This window comes from Mastigoproctus giganteus, chromosome 2 (assembly GCF_048544385.1).
Source record: "Mastigoproctus giganteus isolate SK-2022 chromosome 2, ASM4854438v1, whole genome shotgun sequence".
Taxonomy (NCBI): domain Eukaryota; kingdom Metazoa; phylum Arthropoda; class Arachnida; order Uropygi; family Thelyphonidae; genus Mastigoproctus; species Mastigoproctus giganteus.
Genome location: NC_143576.1, coordinates 3226246 through 3245810, shown reverse-complemented (window position 1 = coordinate 3245810; position 19565 = coordinate 3226246). Strand labels below are relative to the sequence as shown.

The 19565-nt window shown below is 39.3% G+C and overlaps 1 protein-coding gene across 1 annotated transcript in view; it reads left to right on the top strand.

Annotated features, from left to right (window-relative positions):
• The window catches only part of LOC150089119 (rabphilin-3A-like), a 251552-nt gene that overhangs the window by 222336 nt on the left and 9651 nt on the right, over nucleotides 1–19565 (top strand). Inside the window, exon 15 of the mRNA XM_090388013.1 lies at nucleotides 10947–11043. Coding sequence (XP_090244139.1) covers nucleotides 10947–11043 — 97 coding nt within the window. The remainder of the gene's footprint in view (nucleotides 1–10946; nucleotides 11044–19565) is intronic.

The following is a 19565-nucleotide window of genomic DNA, read 5'->3' as shown; positions in this document are numbered from 1 at the left end:
GCAAGTAAGGCCATATTGCTCCGCAGATATGCGGTGGTCATTCCCTGACCTTTTCGCATCCTCTGTATTTGGTAGTCACGGGCTTGAACCCCGGTCTAATCAAGAAGTGTGTGCTACGCACTGCTGCTCCTGCTCACCTGGCTACAGAGGCGCCAGTCACCATTGTATTTAGCATGCCAAGCTGTGCTGGCTGAATACTAGCACTAAAATCTGAATTACGAGTTTTTTTATTTTAAATTTGAATTTTCTTTTTCATTTTGCACAAGCACCATTGCTGGGTTAAACTTCTAATACAAAATTGTAAAGTTCATTCAAGTGCAGTGAGACATGAGAATAAAGTCAGAGTTGATTATAATGTCATTTTCAAGATTAAAATAATTGGATCTGAATGAAGCACCCATAAAATATAAAATAAAAATTCCTCAATATGCTATATAATACAGCATGGCCATAATTATAATTATAACCATGCTGTACTTAAATTTAGGGACCCATCAAGCTCTCAGCTGCCCACATCAATGCCAGAGCTTGCACTTGAACATCACACAACACAGTGGCAACCCCCAAGGTCCCAAAGGAACTAGTTGTTGTTGGTAACTCTATTGGCAGGGAAATGGGGAACATATTGTGCAAAAAGGATAGGTGGAATAGGACCAGGGTATGTCTGCCAGGGGCAAAGGTTGATAACATTATAGAGAAGATATCTTCTTTTAAGAGCACAAAGGGTGATACTGTTGTACACATTGGCACTAATGATATTCTTCTTCTCTTCTTTGGTCCTTAGCTGGCAGCTGGGGGAGGCGGTTGGCCACGCAACCAGTATGCTGCTGTAGGTGCCGCAGGGTTTCGGACTTGCTCTGTGATGTTCTTCCATACCTTACGATCCATGGCTTCAGTCCTGGCCTGGTTAAGGTCGAGACGTCGGCTCTTCAAGTCATCTTCCACTTGCTTGGCCCACGTTTTCCTAGGCGCGGTCCGTTGGATGCTCCATTGGGTGGGTCGTTGTCTCCAAAGGAGTGTGGATGGTATTCTGTTCGTGCCCATTCTACATACGTGGCCAAACCATCTGAGCCTTCGCTTCTGGATTTGGTCGGCAATGGTTGGTTGCTGTTGGCATCTGGCGCGGATGGTATCATTAGTGATGCGGTCGCGAAGAGAGATGCCCAAGATCTGCCGCAGGCATCACATTTGGAATACCTCAAGTTTGTTCAAATCTAACTTGAGACAAATCCATGTTTCCGATCCGTAAAGAAGAATGGGCAGGATCAAAGTCCGGAAGAGTCGGATTTTAGTCTTTGTGGAAATGTTGGTCCTCTTCCACAGACACCATTTGAGCGAGGCGAACGCAGTGGCCGCCTGTCCAATTCTGCTGTGGATTTCCATGGTGGATGCAACTTTCTTCTCCTGGACCAGCGACCCAAGGTATTTAAAGTCCTGCACTTGCTCGATCTGGACGCCTTCGAGATAGATGGTGGCTTGCGACCCATGTGTTGTCAGGGCCTTTGTCTTACCAGCATTGATCTTCAAACCGTATGGCCGGGCAATGCGGGCAATGTCGTAGAGGATGTCCGTGGCTTCAGCGTCGTTACCGGCAAGGATAGCACTATCATCAGCAAACATCAGGTCAGTCACATAGTGATCCTTGTCATATTGTATGCCCTGTCTGTTTCTGAATGCTTGCCTCATAATGGCATCGACCACGATGTTGAAAAGCAACGGGGAGGCTACATCCCCTTGGCGGACTCCAGTTTGGATGGTAAATTCCTCAGATAAATCGTTCTGGATGGCACCTGGCTGGTTAAACCGTTGTATGCAGTTTGGAGGAGGGTGATGACTTTTCGAGGTACATGTTCAACCTCTAGTAGTTTCCATAAGGCAGGCCGGTGGACACAGTCGAAAGCAGACTTAAAGTCAATGAAAACAATGACGGTTCGCTGTCCACACCGGATCCTCTCCTCCATCAGCTGACGAATGGCAAAGATTTGATCACAGCATCCTCACCCGGGTCTAAATCTTGCCAGTTCTTCTCGACTGGTTTGCTCGCGATGTTTTTGCAGTCTTGACTGGATGATCTTCATAAAGACCTTTCCGATGATGGAAAGGAGGCTGATGCCACAGTAGTTCTTGCAGTCCCGGTTATCACCTTTCTTGTGGATCGGTACGATAATGGCTTTCCTCCATGTTAACGGAATTTGTTCAGTGCACCAGATGGTTTTGAGGAGTGAGTGTAGTCGGCGAAGCAGTACATCTCCCCCGGCTTTGATCGCTTCTGTGGTGACTTGGTCCACTCCTGGTGCCCTGCCATTCTTCAGGGATTGTATGGCTACTTTCACTTCTTCTACTGTAGGCTCAACATTGACCATGGAGACCTCAGGGGGGGTCGATCGAGAGTGCTGTTGCTGGCGGTCCCTGAGGTGGGTCGTGATTATACAAAGCTTTGAAGAATTCACTCCACCGTTGCAGACGTTCGGATGGTGATCGCACGAAGGTCCCATCAGCATTCTTGATGTTGTCACTAGTCAATTTGGTCTTTCCACTCAGACATCTGAGGGTGCGGTAGAGAGTGCGGTACTCGTTTTTGGATGCTGCCACTTCAAGATCGTCTGCCACTTGGTTCCAGTATGCTTCTCTTTCTGCTGTCATTCTTTGTCGGACTTCTCGGTTTAGCTGCCGGTACCGTTCAAAGTCGACCAACTTTGCCTGTTTCCGTTTGTCCACGAGGTCGAGGCACTCGTCTGATATCCATGGTTGCGTTCGACGTCGGGCAGGTGTACACAGGGGCTTGGCACATTCCAGGATGGCATCAGAGATCTGCTTTTCTTCTTCATTTATATCCTCGGGCACGGCCAGCATCTCGAAGCGGTTGGATAGGGCGATCTGATATGCTGTGTTTGTTGGCAGCATTCATTAGCTGCCTCCAGTCCAGCTTGGCTGACCGAGATGATCTTTTTGCATGCCGTAATTTTAGCTGCACCTTAGCCCGGATGAGGTAGTGATCAGATCCGCAATCAGGTCCCCTCATGGCACGAACGTCCATGAGTGATTAGCGAAATCTGGCATTGATCAAAATGTAGTCCAGGATTGCTGAGTCCTTGCCAGATGGATTTCGCCATGTAAGTTGATGTTTTTGAGGGTGCTGGAAATGGCTGTTTCCAATGATCAGGTTGTTAGATGCGGCAAAGGACAAAAAACGTAAGCCGTTGTCATTGATCTTCCCATGGCCAAACTTGCCCATTGTTGTTTCCCAACCAGATCTGTCCACGCCAATATGGGCATTAAAGTCCCCTGCGAGGATGATCACTTCTGTCTGCAGAATTGAATCCAGCGTATGTTGGAGCTGGTTGTAGAAGTCATTCTTGGTTGGGTCCAGGCTAGTCTCAGTTGGCGCATAGGCGGAGATAATATGGGTCTTGATGGTGCCCTTGACAGTAAGGACTGCCAGGCGGTCCGATATTGGTTGGAAAGCGATCACACTACTGGTGGCCTGAGCATCGACCATAAAGCCCACTCCTGCTTCTCGTTTCTCACCACCAGAGTAGAATAGCATAACCGCTTCATTAAGTGCTGGTGGTTGGATGATCATCGTTCCGGACCCGGTGAGCCTTAATTCGGATAATGCCGCGATTGATATCTTGCACCTAAGTAGTTCTTGGGCAATGATTTCCTTTTGTCCAACGTGGTGCCCCGTTCGAACATTCCATTCGCCAATGTTAATTGTCCTTTTCGGCGTAGTAATCTTATTGCTGTGGCCAGTGATCCACTTCACACCAGTACTCTGGGTCCCCAGTGCTGGCACATCGGTTACCCCGGATGCGGTAACATTGTTGTAAGAGCTTGTTCCGAATTTCATGCGGTTTCTTGTCTAGTTTCCCCGGTTTCCCGGTTCTGGTCATTTCGGCAGGATGACCACCCTCCTCCTTTCGCAGCCGGGCTTGGGACCGTCCATGGCGAAGTTATGATATTAAGAGTAGGAGACCGGCGGAATTAGGCGCCTCCGTAGCCAGGTGGGAAGGAGCAGCAGTGTGTAGCACATGCTTCTTGATTAAACCGGGGTTGAGCCCATCACAACCAAATACGGAGGATGCAGAAAGGTCAGGGAATGACCACTGCATATCCCCGGAGCAATATGGCGTTAGTTGCTAATGCTCCTTAAAAAAAACCAAATAACAGTAATAACAACTGGCGGAATTACATAACAAGTACAGGTTAATGCTGAAAAAAAGCAGTGAGTTAGGGTTGAATTTGAAAGAGGCTGCAATTCTGCCCAGACACGATAGGAGGGAGTATATGATGAGAGTCTTGTCAATCAATTCGGCCCCAAAGAGATTGCGCAAGGCTCAAGGGGTAGAATTTTTCTCAGCCTGGTCTTGTTAACAGGAGAGACTGCTTCTACAGGGATGGGATACACTTAAATAGAAAGGGTGCAAGTATATTTTCTGATGCTATCGAGGCAGAGTTAGGTAGGTCGGAAAACTGCTAGCTTGGGGGATACACGGACTAATAGATTAATAGTAGCCGCTGGCAGAGGTGAAAGTGGTTCTTGCACTGCTTCTATTGAAATGAACAGCAGCCTGGAAAGCAAGGCAATAGTTATTTTCAGGACTGTTGGGAGTCATAGTGGAACAAGTAAATACATGGGATATGTTAGGATAACTAAGAGTAGAAACAGGTGCTTGTATACTTGCATGTACACTAATGATAGGAGTATAGTTAATAAATTTGATGAGCTTCAAATGTGTGTTATAGGCCTAATGAATCTGATGAGTATAATGAGTAATGTGCAGAGAAATAGTGTGTCAGTAAATCAGAGTGTCTTGTAGTGGGGGATTTTAATTTTACAGAGATTGACTGGAATTTGTGGGTTGGTCACTCACACACTAGCAAGGCTTTTGTGGATTTATTGGATGATTGTTTTCTACAGCAGCATGTTCGGGAGGCAACTAGAGTGAGTTATACTTTTGATCTGATTATCAGTAGTGATTCTTCATGCATTAAAAATCTGCAGATAAAGGAACCACTAATGGCAGTGATCACAGTTTGCTGAAGTGGGATTTACTCAAAGAGGTAACTACCATCAGGTGTAAAGGGAAGGATTTTTGCTTTCGTAAAGGTGACTACAGTGGTCTGAGCAGTATTTAAATTAATTATATATGGTGGGGCCAACTGATGATGTTACCAACAGCAAATTCAAAATGGGAAGCATTCAGATATTTAATCTTGGAAGCTACTAAGCTTTTCATACCAACTAAGAAATATTGTTCAGGATTTAGGCCTAAACGGATGTCAGACAAACTAATTAGACATGTGGCAGTGAAGAAAAATGCATTGGATACATATAAATTAACAGATGACACAGAAGCCTATGATAGATTAGTTAGCTTTTCCTCCTTGAGGTAACCTACATCAACAAACAACATTCCACTTGGTTCTTCCCTAACGTCTATGCTTCCTTCCTATTAACTGGCCACGGGTCCTTCAAGAGACACCTTCTAGGGTTCGGCCTAGTCGAGGATGCCCTCTGTACCTGCAATGTATACTTAGATCTAAGAACCCAACTATTCCTAGACCTCCACTCTACATCACTTTGGCCAAAAACCAAGTTATTGGAGTCTAATGATGCTTTCCATGTGCTGACCAGTTATGCCAACGAGGTCTTTCGTCATCACTGGCATCACCTGCAACTTCCTAACACAACTGATACTCAGCACCTGAAACTACAAATGGGACTCCTAACCTACTCTTACTGCTAGCCTCTTACCCCACCCCTGGGCAGGATGATCCTTAGGGGTCTACCAACTAGGTGCCCCACCAATGCCGCTCCGTGATTTGCCATTGTGACGATCTCTGACTCTTTAATTTGAACTTTACCTGTTCTCTTCTCCCTACCCATAGCCCTTCTCCAGGAACTCTGCCATCTCCCACTGTCTTCCCTGTCTTCCACTTTCCTTTCTCTTCTCTGCTCTTTCCTTGGCCCCTCCCCACTCTTGCTCTTGCAAGAGTGTGGACAGCCTATCAGATGATTTTCTGCTCCCCTGTCTGGCTCCTCATGCCGGTGGACGGATGCTGGGAGGCTCCTTTGTGGTAATCGCTTCTGCCAATAATGTAGAGGCTAATCAAACAACACACTTCACACAACCGAAGTCTTGTCTGACAAGTTTGATTGGATACTATGATGTGGTCAAAAAGGAACTGGATGCAAAAAATAATTTTGATATCATATACTTGGATTTCAGGAAAGCTTTTAATACGGTTGTGCATGGAAGACTGCTGTAAAATCGGAGCAATATGGCATTAAGAGCAAGTCACTGCAATGGATAAAGGGATGAAGTGGGATATGGCAGAGAGTGGTTATAAATGCACACTGCTCTATGTGGACTAATGTTATTTATCAATGATAACCCCAGGGGCTCACATCTGGTGAGTATGGGCTTGGCACACCCAGAGTATCATCATTCTTCTCTTTCTTGGTGATTCCCTTCTACTTCTAATACTCTCTCTCAGGGTAAATCCCAATTTTTTTTTTGGGTGGTGCAGCATAAGCCTCAGACTTTCTTGCACCATATAGCTAATAATAATAATAATATATTATTTCTCCCTGATTGGGTACACAGGGTGGTTGTTGTTATGTGAGCAATAATAATAATAATAATAATAATAATAATATCAATGAAGGTATATCAGGTTTAATGTCCAAGTTTGCAGATGATACAAAGGTTGGCAGGGTTGTTAATGACAGTAAAGACAGTACAAACAAAGTTTGTACATACAAAGTTTGTATGCTACTGCAACAGGATCTACACAAGTTAGGCAGATGGTCTAAGAAGTGGAAACTGAAGTTTAACATTGACAAATGCAAAGTACTGCATATGGGTAGAGTAACCCAAAAGTACAGTACCAACTCTGTAGTAGTACTAGTAGTAGCAGTGGCATTCGATGCAAGAAAGCAAGTGTATGAGCTTATGCAGCATCAGCCAAAAAAAAAAAAAAAAAAAATCACACCATTTCCTCCAAATGCCTGTCCAGTTCCTCCTTAAATTTATTCAAGCTATCAACTTCCACAACAACAGATGGAAGTTTGTTCCAGCAATTAACCACCCGCTGGCTAAAGGCAAATTTCCGCACATCTAATCTACACCTGTCTTTTCTTAATTTGAATTTATGCCCCCTTAGGTTCGTAATCTGAACATGTGGAAGGATCCCATCAGAATTCAGTGTGCTCAACCCATTCAAGGTCTTATAGACCTCAATCAGATCACCGCACAGGTGCCTAGTCTCCAGCCACTGCAATTTGCAGAACTTAAGCCTCTCTTGGTAAGAGGATCACTTCATTCCCCTCACCAATCTTGTTGCACTTCTCTGTACACGCTCAAGTAAATCTACATCCTTCCTAAAATGAGGCCTCCAGACCTGTATGCAGTACTCTAGGTGTGGCCTGACCATTGCCTTATACAAGGAAATAATCACCTCCTTATCCCTGCTAGAAAAATTCCTATATATCATTCACAACACCATGAGCTACTCTTGCAGCCCGTCTGCACTGCTCAGAGAACTTCATATCTGCCTGCACAACCGCCCCCAGGTCCCTTTCATTCTCTACCACTGTCAGTGTAGTACCACAGAGTTGATACGTTGCTCTGGGGTTGCTGTTTCCCATATGTAGTACTTTACATTTGTCAATGTTAAACTTCATTTGCCACCTCTCAGCCCATCTGCTCAACCTTTCCAGATCCTGTTGCAGCAGCATAGTGTCAGTAGTGTCCTTGACAACCCTGCCAACCTTCGTATCGTCTGAAAACTTGGACATTAAGCTTGATATACCATCATCAATATCATTTATAAATACAGAAAACAATAAAGGACCCAATACTGAACCCTGAGGGACTCCACTAATAACATTAGTCCACGATGAGCAGTGTCCATTGATTACCACTCTCTGTCTTCTCCCCCTCAACCACCCCTTTATCCATAGCAGCAATTTGCCTCCAATGCCACACTGCTCCAATTTGTGCAGCAGTCTTCCATGTGCAACAGTATCAAAAGCCTTTCTAAGATCCAAGTATATAATATCAAAGTTATTCCCTGCATCCAGTTCTTTTGTGACTGCATCATAGTATCCAATCAAATAGGTCAGGCAAGACTTCCCCTTAACAAAACCATGCTGTGTCCGAGCTATAACTGAAGTCTTGTCTAGATGATCCTGCAATGCTTCTTTAACCAGTGCCTCCATTAATTTTCCGGGAACAGAAGTTAAACTCACAGGTCTATAATTACTTGTGTCAGCCTTTGATGTTCCCTTGTGAATTGGGGTCACATTTGCACATCTCCAGTCCATGGGTACCTCCCCTGAGTCCAAGGAAGCTCTCATAATTATGGCTAAGGGTTTGCTTACTTCCTTTGCTGCCTCCTTTAATATAACTGGATAGATCCCATCCACCCCAGGTGCCTTTCTTGTGTTTATCTTCAACAATTTCTCCTCCACTTTACTCTCAGTTATTACAAGATTCTCTAGCTTACTGCTAGAGTTGAATACACCTCTGGTATTCCCCTCGCTGAATAACTCCTCGTGTGTGAATGTCGATGCAAAATATTCATTTAGTTTGTTAGCTACCTGAGCAGGGTCATCAACAGTTGACCTATCGATATCAAGTGGACCGATCTGATTCATCCGCTTCCTTCTAGAGTTTACATAAGTAAAGAACTCTTTGCTGTTTTTCTTCACATCCCTTACCAAGGATCTCTCGTAATCTGCCTTCGCCTGCCTAACCTCCTTTGTAACTTGGTTACTGATCAACTTGTGTCTATCATAGGCTTCTGTGCACGTGTTAATGTGTATGTATCCCATGCATTTTTCTTCTCTGCCATATGCCTCATTAGTTCATCTGACATCCATTTAGGCCTAAACCTTGAACAATATTTCTTAGTTGGTATGTAAAGCCTAGTAGCGTGCAAGATAAGTTCTTTGAATGCTTCCCATTTTGAATTTGCTGTTGGTAACATCTTCAGTTGATCCCACTGTATAGAATTTAAATACTGTCTCAGTCCATCGTAGTCGCCTTTACGAAAGCAATGCCCCTTCCCTTTACCACTAATGGTAGTTACCTCTTTTAGTAACTCCCACTTCAGAACACTGTGATCACTGCCACCTAGTGGTTCATTTATCTGCAGATTCTTAATGCATGAAGAATCACTACTGATAATCAAATCAAGAGTATTACTCCCTCTAGTTGCCTCCCAAACATGCTGATGTAGAAAACAATCATCCAATAAATCCACAAAAGCCTTGCTAGTGTGTAAGTGACCAGCCCCCAAATTCCAGTCAATATCTGAGAAATTAAAATCCCCCATTATAAGACTCTCTGATTTACTGGCCCACTCTATTTCTCTGTAGAGTTTCTTATTATACTCATCAGAGTCATTAGGCCTATAGCACACTCCTACTCTAAATTTTGATCTCCCAATGCTTATGTCACACCAAACTGACTCAACACTGCACTGTCCAGTGATGTCGACTGGCTTCACTTCCTTGGATTTTATGTGTTTCTTAACTAATAGCATAACCCCTCCTCCCTTCCTATCCTGTCTATCCTTTCTGTAGACATTGTACTCCGCAAAGTGGAGAATGAAAAATATCTGGGGGTAATTGTGCACTCAGATATGAAGTTCTCTGAGCAGTGCAGGCGGGCTGCCAGAGCAGGTTGTGGAGTTTTGTCAATGATATATAGGAATTTTGCTAGCAGAGACAAGGAGGTGATTATCCCTTTGTATAAGGCAGTGGTCAGGCCACACCTTGAGTATTGTATACAGGTTGTATACATGTAGAGTTGCTAGAACAAGTACATAGAAGGCAACAGGTGAGAGAAATAAAGGGATGCACTTATGAATACAGGCTTTAGTTCTGCAAGTTGCAGCATCTGGAGACTAGACACCTGTGAGGTGATCTGATCGAGGTGTATAAGGCCTTGAATGGTTTGAGCAGGCTCAATGCTGATGGGATACTTCTGCTTGCTCAGATTAAGAACCTGAGGGGGCATAGATTCAAATTGAGGAAAGCAGTTGTAGAACAGATGTGCAGAAGTTTGCTTTTAGCCAGCAGGTAGTTGATTGCTGGAACAGACTTCCATCTGTTGTTGTGGAAGTTGATAGCTTAAACAAATTTAAGGCTGAACTAGACAAACATTTGGAGTGACTGGATGGGTGAAATGGGAAGGTTTTTTTTTGTTTAGCTGATGCTGTATAAGCTTGCTTTCTTGCATTATATGCCTCAACTAATGCTAATGCTAACCTGCATTGACTGGCTTTGCAATGTTAACAGAGTTAACATGCGGATTTGTGGGAAACCACAGGAACTCCATAATAATGATACTATGTCCACTATGTTCCCCCCTACTGTTTTATTTTTATTTATTAATACTACCTATTTAATTTAACATGCTTGCTGCTACTGGGATCAAAATTTCAGTATTGATAATGACCATAATATAAACTTACAGCCTTTAAGATTGAAAAGTTGGAAAAATTCCAAAATACTAGCTATTGGGCAATCAAGATGGCTATGGCAGTGCATCAGATGATGTTAAATGGATGCTTTCATTGATATTCTATTAACAGTTTTAATCTGTTTGATATCTGTTTAATCTGTTAGAACAGTTTAGAAACACTTAAGAACCACTGTCTCTCTTTACTGTAACTATATGTAAATAGACATGTAGTAATAAAGCTTTTACTATTATAACTTTAACTTCTTTTCTGGCACAAACCCTATCCAATCAGTTATTTACATAATAACCCACCATTATAATTTAATTTTTAATTAATCAGTAAATAAATATTTTGTTAGCAGATGACAATTTCCATTTTGTTGACTGCTATTTGCATTTACTATGCCCTTTGAACATATATTACAAGAAAGATTTATTTATTATTATTTTTTTTATTTTGTAATTTAGGAATTTGTATTTGAAGTCAAACCACATGAAATGAACAAGAAAACCTTGGAAGTTACAGTATGGGATAAAGATTATGGCAAAACAGATGACTATATTGGTAACTAATCATTTAGTAACATATCATTTCACTGTGAGAAGTATTATTCATTCATTAATTCAGTAGTTTTCAAAGTTTATTTAGAAATCCCCCTTCCCCTACAGTTTAGAAAAATTTTGACTATACTTCCACCCCTTTCACACTGAATAATTTTTGCAGATAATGAAATTGCATTGAGTATTTTCTATAGTTTAGAAACCACTGCATTAATTCAATATTTTCCATGAAGTTGCTGCTTTTTATATTCAGTTTGTTTTTATTTTATTATAAGTTGGTAAAATAAACACAGAAACTAACACATTCTGTTAATAAATGTGTCAGTCTGAATTTGAATAAATGTAATAATAAACTTGCACCAGTATCTAACCATCATTCATTCTGACATGCAGTAAAATGATTAGTGTGATTTACTGTTTATCTTTTATATTAATTTTTCACAGTGATTTCAGTAATGAAATTAGATATTTCAAGATATTATTCTAAAAAAAAATTTATACCTCCATTAGCTTTTGCTAGTTGCTTCCTTCATCAGTTGCTGACTATCCTTCTAATAATTTGTCTAATTCTACCTTAAATTTATTCAAAGTACCCACTTCTTTAGAACAGCCTTCCATTTGAAGGCTGTCCTAATTCTAACAGTGAACTACCCACTGGCTGAAAACAAATTTCTGCACATCTATCCTGCAACAGTCCTTTCTGAATTTAAATTTATGCCCCCTTATGTGTGTGGTCCAAGCAAGAAATGTGAACAGGGGGTTCTGTAAGGATCTTCCTTGGGACCTATTTTATTTTCCATTTATCTGAATGATATCATAACAATTATAAAGCACCTTGATATAAAAATACTGACCTGACACAAAAATATTTACTCTGATCCATTCTGTGGATGATAGTTTACAACAGTATAATATGTACTGAAATTAGATGAATGGCTGCAAAATAATGATCTAAAACTGAATCCTTTAAAATGCACTATAATTTCATATCATGAAATTATATTGCACCCCTTGAAATATGCCTATGCCCCCTTGGTAATTATTATAGTTAAGAACACCCTTGGTTCTTAAGGTGTAATTTTTTTTTTACACTGGCAATTACAAAAAATCATATTAAATGCATTTTTAAGAAATCCATGAGGCAATTTGGATTAATAAAAAGATCTGATCTTGCTGGGATTTTATTAATTCAATATTTTTAACTGAGATATTTAAAATGGCTGTTCTACCAATATTGGATTATAATTCACCATTTTGGAATCTATTCGAATCTGTAAATTAAGATGTTATAGAACAAATACAGCATAACTGTACTAGATACCGTTGTTATAAACTTAAACTAGATTTTACAGAAATTAATTACGTTGACAGGTGTAAAAAAATTGGGTTGATTAATCTTGGATCAAAGAAAACTTTGACATTCTTTAAAATCATTAATGCATACTGTGAAAATAGTGTTTTGCTACTATCTATTAATGTTACCCCTCCCCCAGATTAAACAGAAAAACCACAATATGCTAAATATAACTGCTTATATTATCAGTTTATCAATAGGACTATGAGATTATGCAGTAAACTAAAATGGATTTCTTTGAAAACTTCAATAATTTTAATCAAACTGTACTAAAAGTTTTTAAATATTGATTTTATTTGTGCTTTATTTTATATGATATCCTTGGATTATTTTGTTTAACTTTATTTTTCTATTTTTTATATGAATTTCTTCTTCCTCATATCTCCTTTGAATCATTACTATATAGTTGAAATTTTTATGGAAAAACCGAAGTTTGTACATTGGCATCATTATTGCAATGATTCAAATGCACTAACTGATGTTATAGTTTGGATTTCACATAGTTTGAGGCTTTCTGCCCTAGAACAGAATCAGTATTTATAAAGGTAAGTATACAATGCATTATGATTTATAAGATTTATAAAAGGTATCAGTCTTTCATATAACAACAACAGATGTGACTTTAGATGTAAAGTCCTGCTGATCTCTTAGGGTAGATAGTCACAATTAAAAAAAAAAAGGAAATATTATTTATGAAATATATAAAAATGGGTTTTTCTTTACATTCTGGTGGTTTCGGATGCTCAGCTTTAATACATTACTTCAGTCAAGATGGGAGATCCTAATTTAATAAGGGTTATTCTTTACATTCTGGTGGTTTTGGAAACACAGCTATAATACATTACTTCAGTCAAGATGGGAGGTCTTGATGTGATCCAACAGGGTCAGCTGATAAGCTGTCGGGTTCAAATGCATTCCAACAGATCACATTCCTTTTGTTCCTGAGATAGAATCAAAATTTGGATGTGTAGTTATAGTGCTTAGGTAACTTTGATAGCCCACTTATATATACAATACTTGTTAATCTGTAAGTGGGTGAAGAGTAAAAGCATTGAATTTTTACTTTTACTTTAATTACTCCTATGATTAATTTAAAATTTTCCTGTTACCCTGGAGCCTCTATCAGATCTCTGCCTGATAAGAAAATGAAGAAAATAGAGCTAATAAAAATAAATACTAAACAGATTCACTGCCTCCTGCACTTTTTTTTTTTTTTTTTTTTGTGTTCTACAGGAGAAAAGAAGATTGGCATGGTGTCACCCTTCTTCATTCAGAAGGGTCTTAATGGGTTGATAGGTTCTCAGAAGTTGGTAAAATGACTTATATTGGGCAACTTTATTTGAACTGCTTCCAAAACTAACATCTCCTGATATTGCAATTATTAAAAGTAAGTACACATAGAATACTTACACATCACATGGCATAGTTGCTAAATTGAAGTACCCTGAAACATTTTAAGAGGAGATATTCACTGAATTGAGAGACCATGGAATGCTAGCAGCTAAGAAGCCAGCTAATAAGAGGCGAACTAATCCCAACTTTAATAGTCTTAAACTACTCATTAGGACTTACAATACCAATATCTTGGGATCCCGGTAATTTTTTTTCGATATTCAAATATCAGTATTGATACAAAAATACCAGTTTTAAGGTATTTATTTAAAAAATATATTAGTTTTAAAAAATATAAATATTTTTAAACATTAAATAATATTAATATTTAATATTTATTTAATATTAAATAAATATATATTAAAAAATATATTTATTTAATATTACTGAATTTACAACTGAGGGTTGTTATACACAATACAAATGTAACAGAAACCTGAAAACATCATGAAACTTATATCTGGTTTCCTCATCAAGCTTAAATGTTAATCCCTTTCTTTCATTAATACAGATATGGTGCCATAAATAGTCAAAAAGGTAGTACTTTTTTATTTTTGATTAATTTTGAATTGCTATTAATTTAAATTAATTTTATATTTACAGGCCCAATGGACACAAAAAATGTCTTCATAGAATGCAGAAAAAGGAAGTGATAAGTCTTCAGTGTGGTTTTGTTATTTGATAGAAAAAATGGTCAGCTAGCACAATGTAAAAAATGTTCGAAATAAATTGAACGTGGGGATCTACAAGTGGACTCCATATACATTTGAAGACAATACACAATGTACTTTAAGAAAAAGATATGTGCTGGCATCTAATTTAGAGAATGATGAACATCAACTTACTACAGCAAAAGAGGCAAAGCTGAAATTTTTATTGGCTGATTACATCAAGAGCAATAAAAGAGAAAAACTGTCAGAAGTACTGGCTCGTATGACAGCTTATGGCTTGTCTTTCCATATTTTCTCTACTCCTGTTAATATCAGAAAAGGATTGATTGCAATAGGTTTTAGAGATTTACCCAAATTGCCAGTAACCATTAAAAAATGGTACTGGATTATAGCAGTCATATTCGAAAAATGGTAGTAAATGAAATACTACCATTTTCATTTACATAGTAAATGAAAAGCTCGACTTAAAACAGAAGGCAAAAGATTTAGTTTTTGATGAGTGGATATCAGTATGCAATAGACAATATTTAAATATATGTATGGTATTATGCCAGCAAAGAATTGCTTAGAACTTGTAGAAAAAAAAAAATAGGTGAATATGGTCGCTATCTTTCTAAAGACATAACTTGTGTAACAACTGATGGTGCATCAGTTATGACAAAATTTGATTAAGTAATTGATGCCAAACAGAAGCTTTGTTTGGTCAATGGTATACACTTAGAACAGATGTATGTTATAAGTCAACAGTAAATGAAGAAAAAGTTTGGAATACCAGTATCCTGGTTTCATAAATAAAAAATACCGAAATACCAGTATTAAGATTTTGACTGGTATTATGAGCCCTACTACTCACTTCCATCAAGGCAGAATATCTAAACTGGCCAGTAAGAGCCTATATTCCTAATCCATTGCACTGTTTAGGTGCCATAAATATGGTCACTCTCAGATAAGTAGTGGCTTCCTGCTTCTGCTGACTTGGAGGATAATACCATAACATCAAGGAATGCCCTGTAATGAAACTGGCACTTGAATTGTGGAGGCATCCAAGAGCATGAACAGGAAACAACTACAGAAAATCAAGACAGGGCAAAATATTTCATATCTGGTTCCAAAGGAACAGATAATACCAATAAATAATAACAAGAACTCTTACTGAAGTCATTTTGCATAAGTGTTTGATATCAAGCTGACATTTCAGTCCCACCTTGAGGTATCTTTTCCACCATATGCTTGCCAACTGCCAGTGCAAATAATACCAATAATACAGATAATACCAATAAATAATAACAAGAACTCTTACTGAAGTCATTTTGCATAAGTGTTTGATATCAAGCTGACATTTTAGTCCCATCTTGAGGTATCTTTTCCACCATATGCTTGCCAACTGCCAGTGCAAGTACATGGAGGAAGAGCAGTAATCAGTCCTATTTTGACCATCAAAGTTAACAGCATTTAAAAAAAAAAAAAAAAAATCTTATTTCCACTTCAAGAGATTTAAGGGAATACAAAAGATAGAGAAGGGCAATGAGATTGGTGACAGAAACCAAGGGAATGCTCTTACCAAAAAAGACTTCATTTCTGAAAATTATAACATCTGGAGACTAGGTGCCTGTGAGATGATTTGATTGAGTTGTTTAAAGACTTGAATGGATTGAGCAAGCTCAATGCTGATGAAATTCTTCTTCTTCTTGCTCAGACTATGCACATGAGGGGCATAAATTCAAATTGAGGAGAGATGGCTGCAGAATAGATGTGAAGTTTGCCTTTAGGCAGCAGGTGATTGATTTCTGGAACAAACTTATTGTTTTTGTTGGTTTTACAATGCAACAGCAGCAGCTATAGGCCATTATGTGCCAGGAACAAACTTCCATCTATTATTGTTGTGGAAGTTGATAGCTTAAATAAAGTCAAGGAACACAGGCAAATTATCGGTCAGAATGGACAGATGTAATGGGAAGTTTTTTTTTTTTTTTTTTTTTTTATTGGTCGATGCTGTATAAGCTTGCTTTCCTGCATCATTTACCACTAATAACACTAATGCTAATACTCATATAAGAAATTTAAGGAATACTCTTATAAAGGATATAAGATATAATGGAGGTAAAAGGAGTGCGATTATGTTGTGTTGGACTATTATTGATTCAGGGTATACCTTGTGCAAGCCCTACATCTGGTGATCATAAAGATGTGAGCCAACATAAACAGGAGCTGTGGTATGGTGTACATACCACAGAGAGAATTACTCCCCTCCATAGTAGTAGTAGTGGCAAATGATTCAAGAAAGCAAGCTTATATAGCATCGGCCAAAACACACACACACGCACACACCCTTCATGACCCTCAAGAATTTGTGTAGTTCTTCTTTTTGAATTTACTCAAACCATCCACTTCCACAACAACAAATGGAAGCCTGTTCCAACAATCGACTACTCGCTGGCTGAAGGCAAACTTCTGCACATCTATCTTGCAACCATCATTCCTCAACTTAAATTTGTGTAATCTCAGGAAGAGGAAGAATGCCATTCACATTCAGCTTACTCAATCCATTGAAAGCCTTAAACACTCAATTAAATCATCTCACAAGTGCCTAGTCTCCAGATGCTGCAGTTTGAAGAACTGAAGATTTTCTAGATAAGAGTACCTTTTGTTCCCTTCACCAATCTGGTTGACTTTCTCTGCATCCATTCCAGCAGATTTACATACTTTCAAAAGTGAAGCCTCCAGACCAGTATACAATACTCTAGATGTGGCCTAACCATGGCCGTGTCCGGTATTTTCAGCATAAACATCTTAGCCGCAAAAATTTTCGCCATATAACATTTGCCATATAACTTATCCGAAGTACAGCAGTACCTCACGAATTTTGACCTGCAAGTGAACCCTGAGAAATCTGCCATCATGGTATTCTCACTTAAACCGACACCAACCATAATTCAGCCTGCGATTGACGGAGTCCCGATCCCCTGCATTGAAAAGAAAAGAGATCTGGGTGTAATCTTCGACAGAAAATTACGATTCCATCATCATATAGAACTCTGTACTAAAGTCAACAAGAAACGGTGGGTTGCCAAGCAGCACTTGCTACACATTCACAACAGAAACCTGATAAAAATGTATATCAGGATGATGATTTTCGGAGGTGTACTGTATGGAGTAGAGTTGTGGGGCTCAGCTGCAGACACCACAATTAAACCATTAAAAGCTGCTGAATACTGGCTCCTGAAGTGGGCAACCTGGAAGTGTCATCTCCCACCACAGCAGCGCACAACACTGATGGCCAAAGCGCTGAATTTAACCAGGTTTTCAGCATTAATGCACGAGAGAAGACTCATCTTCACCCTAAAAATGATTGCTGGGAGAGTCTCGGCACCCAATGTTTGGGACACCGTGTGCTGGCGGATTCCCCAACCAGCTCTCCGCTCCACTCCCAAGCTTCTTGCTCTTCCTTCGAGGCTACATTTGAAAGATCGGTTCCTCCCCTTATCAGAAGCTCCATCTGGTTTAATCCCTGGATGCTGACTTATTTAAAATCATAGATGATAAAAAAGTATAGACAGCTCATCCTAGATCTGTGCATGGTCTCCAGAACTACCAACTGATCCCAGATCGTTATGGCTGGGAAAGAAACTCTCAGAAAACTGGACTCGAGGAAAATCTTTTGTTATCACAATTTGTATTATTTTTGTTATTTTGTATTAGTTTTCCTTCCAAATCATTGTTATCGGCTATGAGTACTTTTTTTTTTTTTTTTTTTTTTTTATATAATCTGCCTATAATTAACCTTCATTAATCCCGGCGAGGTTATCTCTGCCGCTTGTTAACCCCTGGCATGGTGCCATGAAGGGTATTGTAGGGTTGTGGTACCTGCGTGTACCAGTGAACTGTACAATAAAGATCTCTTATTTATTTTTGCCATAGGGCAATTTTGCTGTAAAAGATAAAATAACTGGTTGACAGTTTCGGTTTCATTTCTCCATTGACGAATCAATCACCTTTGGCAGACTTCATGTATTTAAGCTAATTGACAGTTTGGTTTCTCCATTGACGAAGTTCTCACAGTACCCCCCATTTTTATATTATTATTAATAATATTAATTATATTATTATTAAAATAAAAATTAAATAAAAAATAAAATAACTGATTGACAGTTTGGTTTCATTTCTCCATTGACAAAGTTCTCGCGGTTTCTCCATTGACGAATCAATCACCTTCGGCAGACATAATATATTTAAGCTAGTTGACAGTTTAAAAATGGGGATACTGACAGTTCTCACAGTATCCCCATTTTTATATTATATAAATCTTAGCCCTCACAATTGTCTATACAGTGACGAGTTGTTGTTGTTGTTGTTATTTGGTTTTTAGGAGCATTAGCAACTAAGGCCATATTGCTCCGGGATATGCGGTGGTCATTCCCTGACCTCTTTTTTTCGCATCCTCCGTATTTGGTGGTGACGGGCTCGAACCCCGGTCTATAGTGACGAGTAGATGTGGTAGTCTTAAAATAGTGGATGATACGGTGATAAAACTTACTGGAAGTATTAAATAAGAGAGTGTAAAGCCAGATTGCATACTATACTAAAAAATGATAACATATCACCTTGCAAATCATCCCTCCCACCCATCAAAACCAAAAGCTATGGCACTGCTGTACAAATTGGAGAGGTATGGCATTAAGGGTAAGTTGCTACATTGGATAAAGGGATGGTTGAATGGGAGACAACAGAGAGTGGTAATCAATGGACACTGCTCTTCATGGACAAATGTTATTAGTGGAGATCCCCAGGGTTCGGTGCTGGGTCCATTGTTGTTTTGTATATTCATCAATGATACTGATGAAGGTATATCAGGATTAATGTCCAGTCTGCAGATGAATCAAAGGTTGACAGGGTTGTTAATGACAGTAATGATAGTACACTACTGCAACAGGATCTAGAAAAGTTGAGCAGATGGCCTGAGAGGTGGCAACTGAAGTTTAACATTGACAAATGTAAAGTACTGCATATGGGTAGCAATAACCAAAGAGAAACATATCAACTGTGTGGTACTACACTTAGTGAAGTGTAAAGTGAAAAAGAGTTGGGGGTAATTGTGCAGTCAAATATGAA